Source organism: Thunnus thynnus, chromosome 8 (assembly GCF_963924715.1).
Source record: "Thunnus thynnus chromosome 8, fThuThy2.1, whole genome shotgun sequence".
Taxonomy (NCBI): Eukaryota; Metazoa; Chordata; class Actinopteri; order Scombriformes; family Scombridae; genus Thunnus; species Thunnus thynnus.
Window position 1 is genome coordinate 18674579 of NC_089524.1, and position 7712 is coordinate 18682290.

Genomic DNA, 7712 nt, shown 5'->3' on the forward strand with positions numbered 1-7712 from the left:
GCATTTAATTTGAGCTTAAGTAGAAGTAAACAAGCAATCGGTATATCGGAAAGTCATTATCAAAACGGTCATTATTGAAAGAATTAAGGAAGCAAAGACAAACAAACAAAAGAAGGACAAAATGTATAAGAAGAAAGTGAAGATGAAAAGAAGTTGGAACAGCGGATGAAACTTATGACGATAATTAAAAGAGAGAATAAAAAGAGTGAGGGGTTGTAACAAAAAAAGGGCACTTACAAAATCTAAGTAAGTAAATCACTAAATGCTGTGGTGGTGATGTGTGTGTGTGTGTGTTGTGATGACCTCTCTGGCTGACAGACGAGAGAAGATTAAGTTATATAGCACAACGACTTAAACTGTGGTCTACCACACAAACCCCAGAGATTTAATTATTGTTCTGTTTTCATAAAAATAAATTTTATCATCCAAGATACTTGTTAATTCGGATTATTTGTGGCAAAGCTAATGTTTGTGATTAAACTATGAGTCATTTCACAGTTATAATTGTAAATCAAATACAGCTCTGCAATGAGCCAGTGCCATGTCTTTAAGTGTGAGGGTATAATAGTGTGTTTGTGAATATGTGCAGCGATGTCAAATGTGGGGAGTAAACTGATGGCTAAATCTTTTCATACTGTTTGACATTAAACACCGCTTTATTTAGAGACCACATGCCTATCAGCTGTCCCAAATAATCCTCTTTATTGCACAGTCTTAGCGTGCACATAAGCATGAAATGCAGACAAATAAAAACCTAAAATGGAACCTACTGCGCATAAAACAGAAAAGGAAACTGGCAATCGTTCACTCATCTCAAATATAAATTCTTCTGAAACTTTTGTGGGTCTTTTTTCCTGTCCTTAAAACACTCGGATACTGTAGCTCTGAGGTAAAAAGGTTTGCCCTGTGACATCCAAGACAAGGAAATTCTTTTATTATCATTCAAATAGGAATATGCCAAGGCAGACCCTCATGGGACTGCATATAGAGGACCCCATCAAGGCTATTGGAGTGGTATTGACATTATCCTAATTCTCTGCTTTGGGGCTGACTGTCTGCCAAGTTAACCAGTATCCAAGGCGTCTCTCCTCAGCAGGGCTGGGTAAAGCTGGGCCAAGCTGGACTAAGTTAATAAAGTGCGTGGCGGCAAAAAAAAAGAACCTGGCTGGATTCTTCAAGTCTAACATACTAGAGATTTTATTAAACTATAAATATTCGATTCTTTTAGTTGTTAGAGCATTTGAAAGCAAGAAGCAAAAACTTTCTGTCTCAGTCTCACACATTCCCTCTCTCCCTTTCCCAGCCAGACGGTCAATCACCCATCAAGTAACGCAGGCAAGCCAGCCAGCCAGCCAGCCAGCCAGCCAGCCAGCAAGCCTTAGGTCTGATCAGATACCGCCCTTGAGAGGACTGATGCCAGGATGCAGTGTGCAATGGGAGCCAATAAATCAATCAGTCAGCATCAGACCCAGCGATACCAGAGACAGACCAGGGGATATGGAGCTCTAGCCAGCAAATAAACACTGCACCCCAGCCCAAGGCCAGCGTAATGACCATCATTAAACTAACCTCCCTCCATCTCCCACACAGAGAATTTGTGAACCCCATACAGAGTTACTGACAGCCCACTGTGACTGGTACAACTCTTAGATGAAAGCATTTAGACACAGGACAGGGTTTGCATGTATTATATTGGGTTGTAGTAAATTTCAACAGCTCTTGTGCAAGACAATTTAGGCCGACACTACACAAAGGCTTATCAACAGCCAGAACTTTACTCATTAAAAATGTGACTTCCTTCCAGAACTGGTTTAATGAAACATGCACATATGGAGATGACTAATTTTACCCGATTTCAGATTAACTGTGATTGTTTTCAGCCAATAACACTCAAACAGTAACTGAAAATATATTCCACACATCAGGCTTATTTGCTTTGGAGAGCTTGCCGCAGCACATAAGAAGCGTTTTCAAGGTTTGGGAATAATGCAAATGACAGTTACCAGGCAACACCTAGATATCCAATAAAAAAAAAAATCAAAAAGATGTCAAACCTTTCATCAAATAACTCTGGTTTGCGGTACCGATGCTGGCCTGAAGCCCAGCGTGCAAACAGAGCTTTTTAGCTTTAACATACCCTGAGTTTCAAAGATACTGTGTAATCTCATCACCTATTTATTTCACTACACAAAACTATCATTGCATGAGCATTTCATTCCTAACACAATAGTGCTTCCAGAGCTTAACAATGTAATGGAAAAAGTCTGCAGGCTTTTGTTACTTGTTCTCATGAAACCGCACACTATTCAATGAGAATAATATGCGATTGTGCAAGGTCTGTGCTTTCTCTTCTGGCTACTCACTGTCTGTTAGACAAACTGTGAATGTGAATTATTGTTCGGTTAATGTTTTGAAATTAATGCCAATCGTCTCAGTTGTGTTTTAATGACTACTTGAGATGTGTCAAAAAGGACAACCCTGCCATAACGGCTGAGAAGTGTGCCAAATGCATAAAAGTGGAAATGTCAAAGGACTAAAATTATCAGTCAGTCTTTCGTATAAAACGTCTCCTTTAAAAATATATCTGGCTTTACTATATGGACAGAGAGGATAATTTCCTTTATTTAACGTGGAACATTGCCTTCCATATTAACCAAAATGAATGACAGGGCAGACAAATCTATTTCTATTATTCAGCATGAGCCCTCAATGAACGTGTTTTCAGAGAAAACACCAACTCTATGAGCATTACCCTACACTGTTACTAGGCCACAACTCATCACAGATCACTGAAATTCTGCATGGAGTTTAGATATTTCTTACTATCTCTCTCATCGTCTCCCCCAGTTTCTTCTTTCTTATCTGTCTTTCTACTTTTCCTGCCCTCTGTTATTTCTTTTGCTGCTTTGTCACCTACAGCAGTGAAACAAATGCCCCTTTTCATACCCCCCTCGGGTGATACGAATACCTCATTTCCTGTGGCTTGGCACTGGGGAGAACCGTAAGCTGGGACAGATGGGAGTCTGATTGGAATAACTGATGCAGACACTGAAAACGGGCCCCAACAAAACATCCTTTGTTTTTCAAGAAGTGGCGAAATATACAGTGAAAACTCTTTGCTACACTGACAAACATCCCCACACCCAGATTCATGTTGTTTAGGTAACAAAGTGAAAAAGTTGGACTGCAGGAGAGAGAGGAGGAGTGGGAGGAGGAGGAGGAGGAGTAGTAAGGGGGGTTGCAGCTGGTGAGAGGTGATGTGATCTCTGTAGTTAATTTCACTGGATACTCCCCACATACAGACACTCAAACAAACAACACCTTTAAAAACATGCACATGCATACATGTATGTTCATATGTATCCCCCCATACACACACACATCAATTTCCCCATTGGCCGCCTCAACTTAAAACACCAGGGCCAGCAAACTCCCCACAGCAGTCTCCAGCTTAACTTATACACTCAGGGGAATTTGGGTCATGCTTTTCACTCATCATCTCCTTATGAGATGTATAGAAAGCTGCTTTTTCCTCCCTTTCCCATGAAAATGTCAATTTGCTGTAAGTACACTGGGAGATTTCAGTGTGGCAAGCAGCCTGTTAAGGTCGAACATGTGCTGTTTTCGAGAAAACAATGTGGTAGTATTCAGCAGCATAATTTGGTATAAGGCGAGCTTGGCCTCAGCCCAGAAAGCACAGCAGTTGAAAGAGAGCTGCCAGGAAAGCAGAGAGAGGAAAGTCATTTATATTTTAAACCCTCTCCAGATACAGCTACAAATGTTCTGAATTGTGTATGCAAAACCAAACTTAATGCAGCTGTATTCATACAGTAATGCTACAATATAATGTGAATAAAGGTAATACCACACTGTATTATGCATTGCTGCTCATTTGGTATTTTCCATTTTATAGCAGTTAAAAACATTGGATTCACACGCAGAGAGCTCTTATCCCTACCCTCTCAGTGTCTCCTGGCCACGGCGTCGAACCCGCTGCACCTCTCTCTGGTCCACAGTGCCGGTGAAGCGGCTAGCTTGGTACGGTCCATTCCCATTTTGAGCACATGCCACATGGACCGCCGCAAGACACACCGCCACCCATCCCAGCAACACCTGAGCCAGATTCCTTGCTCCCATTGGTCAGTCTGGCTATCCCTCCAACCGAATAGCCCCTGTGTTACCGCTCACTCTTTCTGACTTTCTGTTCACCGTATGGACCCAGGCTAAGCACAGGGATCTACACCTGGATCCGGACCAAGTCCTGGTGTGCACTCCAGAGTTGGGGCTGGAAAGAGGAAGAAAGGGGATGAAAGCTCAGAAACACATTCAACACAGAGAGACACCTATCAAACTTACACTGAGAATGAGGGTTCAGCTAATCCAACAGGCCAAAACAATTATATAAGGTGATGTAGCCCAAAGCGACCAACAGGACACCATACACTTCTCCTGTAAAATGGTTTGCAATGGAATCATCCACTGATTGGAATTTTTTTTTTTTTTGTGACATGCTTAGTGGTCATATTGAGAGAAGAGAAAACATATGAGTTGGGGGTGAACAAAGAAGAACATGCAAGGAAATGAAAGAGACACTTTAATCCTGACCGCCAGCAATCTGTTTTCAGTATACTGCAGTTCAAAGCAGTCTCATAAGTGGTTTATCACTCCACTGACACCAAATACTGTATGTACTGACTACAGACTACAGCAGGGAAAGTCATAAATTGATGAGAGATACAAGCTCAGTGTCAAAGATTGAGCACTGATAAATATTGAATATTTATTGTTATTACAAGGGACGTTATAAAGGACAAAGCCGATATAAATTGAAACATGTCTCAATAGTCCACTTATAAGCCTCTACACTTTTATACTGTAACACAACTGCAATGTCTTAGGCATAATGGCTATTATCTATCCTACTATTTTTCTATATCAGTGGTTCCCAACCTGGGGATTAGGAACCCCCAAAAGGTTGCAAGATAAATCTGGAGGTTAAATACATATCATTAAAAAGATATGTATCTGTTGTACAAATCATCTTTATTTGTCTGAGATATTTGCTCTTTATTGAGGGAAAGCTGCCTAGTTATACATCATCAGGCCTGTAAAGCATTCAAATAAGAAAAAATATAAGACGGGAACATCACTCCGTCGCAGCTCATAGTCATATATATGCAACCTGTGACAAGGGGTCATGAGTAGACATTACTTCGATTTAATGGGTCACAAGCCAAAAGGGTTCGGAACCACTGTCATAAATTATAGCCATGAGCCTAGAGGGAGCCAGAGAGACAGACTAGAGGGAAGTTAGTAAAAAGGACAGGGACGGAGAGCTAAGTAAGAGTTAAATGGTGAGGTAAAGATGATCAATAACCTCAAAATGTTCTCTCGCTCCATCACACATTCCACAATCAGAGAGAAAAGTGGGATCATTTAATTATTAACAAAGACCATTTACTCAACCATATACAGACACAAAATTAAATTACTCCAATCATTCCTTATTATGTGGTTTATAGGGCCTGGATCTCTAAATCAAATTATTTCAGATTTGCTAACCCCATACGTTGCCTATATAGTCTTATAAGCCTGTCTTAACTGCATTAGAGTATATTAAATTGAAAAACATCCAGAGTCCGACTGGATTGGACAGCCGTGGGGTTTATTTTCTCTTCTCCACCTCATTACAGACCACAGGTTTAAGAGTGAACTGTGGGCCCCTGGTGATATATAACCTTAGCAGACCCAGCCTCCAGCCCTGTAGCCGTGGGTCCAACCGTAAATATATTAGGGTGGACAAAGAAAAGGAGAAGAAATATGGCCCCATGCACATCCCACTGACTCAAATTCATTTTAATGGAAGATGAGAGATAGACGAGCAGTGAACTCACTCAGGCATGCAGACACACAGAGGAAAATACAGACAGTAGTTTGCAAGTCAGGGACTAGACAGGAGGAGATATAGTTAAACATAATTGCCAATAATTATTCACATTTTCACATTGCTCATGCACAATATACACTGAAATATGTCTGCCACTGTGTGACTTTTGTGTGTCTGACAAAACTACTTTAAGGAGGTCAATTTTCCAAAGGTAGACTATTAGTATGATGCTCCATTGGCAAGCATATTAACCTTCTTAAGGCCTGAGTAATATAAAAAAACAAAGATTTTCCACTCAAACACACACACACACACACACACACACACACACACACATACACACACACACACACAGAAAAAGTTATAGCCGTAGCTGCTTGCAGTAAGAGAACTGACTGGAGGCGGGATCAATGCAGAACAAAAGAAATGCCTGATCAATTAAAGAGTGGCAGCCAGAGCAGCGATTTGCTGAGCGCTTCTATAAACCTGCTGTCAAAACGAAGCAGGTAAAGCCTTCAGTCTGCATTATCAATTAATCATTTAATCAGTTGAGAGACATATTTGCTTTAAATTTAACCCTACATATATTTTTTATAAACGCACAAAACATTTTAGAAGCAAAACACATCACAGGAAAAAATTATCTCCAGGAATGTTCGCCTATTAGATGCAAAATGCAGTGAGATAGATTTACTGTAAATTCACTGATGAGTACCATCTGGCACACTTAAAATCCATAAAGGAGATAAACATTCATGTAAAGAGTCCTGGTTTCATCTACATTATAAAAAAAACAATCACAAAAGCCGTTTGTTGCAAGTTGACAGAGAGACATGTTTGTTTTTTTCCACTATACTGCAGCAGCCCTGAAAACGAGCTCTGCATGTCACCGCAACTTTATGAATGGAGAAAAACGCAACATCAGCTCCTACTCGCTGAAACACGACTTAATCCCAGATGGGGAAAAATACAGTGGGTTTTTGCGCTTTTTTAATTCAACTTTGCTCGCCAGGAAAGCTTCTCCATACGGATGAAAACTTCACAAGCAATCAAACTGTATAACGTGACTAGGCTGTCGTTTTTCCTCTTCTTCTTCTTCTTCTTCTTTCCATGCACTTTCTTAGAAAGCCGGTAAAAAAAAAAAAAAAGTTGCAACTCCCGCGCCTCACCCGCTTTGCAACATCAACTAAACTTTTTATCCACCTTTCAGCATCTTAACTTTGAGATTTGATCCGCATCTATTTAGCACACATGCATGAGAGATAATCACCCGTGAAACAACGGACCTCTGGAACAATAGTCACTATCAAAGCCATTGATAACTTGATTGTATTGTTGTCAAGAGATCACTAATGCACAATACCTTGCAACAATTGGAGTGCCTTGGCGTCGAGGAGCCTACAGTCGGAATTTGAGACAGGATATGTGCCCCAGAATGGAATATTGAACTATAGCCTTGTGAGAAAAAGAGAAAAGTTAGGGAATTGCCCTGTTTGGGAGAGGGGAGGGGACAGAGAAAAAGAGAGAGAGAAAGAGAGAGAGGGGGTAGTAACGGACTGCAGGACAAACCCACATTCCTCAAGACTCCTAGAGTTGTTATAACAGAGGCCAAGCAGCTAAACCCTCACACTGTGGATAACATGGCTTCACTATCATCACTCTTCAAAAAAAACACTCCTTCAGGCTACCCGGATGACGTGACAAGAGCCTCACTAAAGGAAATTATCTTTGGTGATTGTTAGGATGCATTTGCATTAACATAAGGTTGTGGAAAAGGAGCCAACAATGACACTTATGAAGAGGAAAACTAAAAAGGTGAAGAGGT

The 7712-nt window shown here is 40.7% G+C and overlaps 1 protein-coding gene across 1 annotated transcript in view; it reads right to left on the reverse strand.

The window, feature by feature from the left end:
- The window catches only part of fbn2b (fibrillin 2b), a 73856-nt gene extending 66426 nt beyond the window's left edge, over positions 1-7430 (reverse strand). Inside the window, exons 1-2 of the mRNA XM_067596912.1 lie at positions 7251-7430; positions 3959-4285 (exon numbers count right to left, since the gene is read on the reverse strand). Coding sequence (XP_067453013.1) covers positions 3959-4137 — 179 coding nt within the window. The 5' untranslated portion in view covers positions 4138-4285; positions 7251-7430. The remainder of the gene's footprint in view (positions 1-3958; positions 4286-7250) is intronic.
- Between the last annotated feature and the right edge of the window lie 282 nt (positions 7431-7712).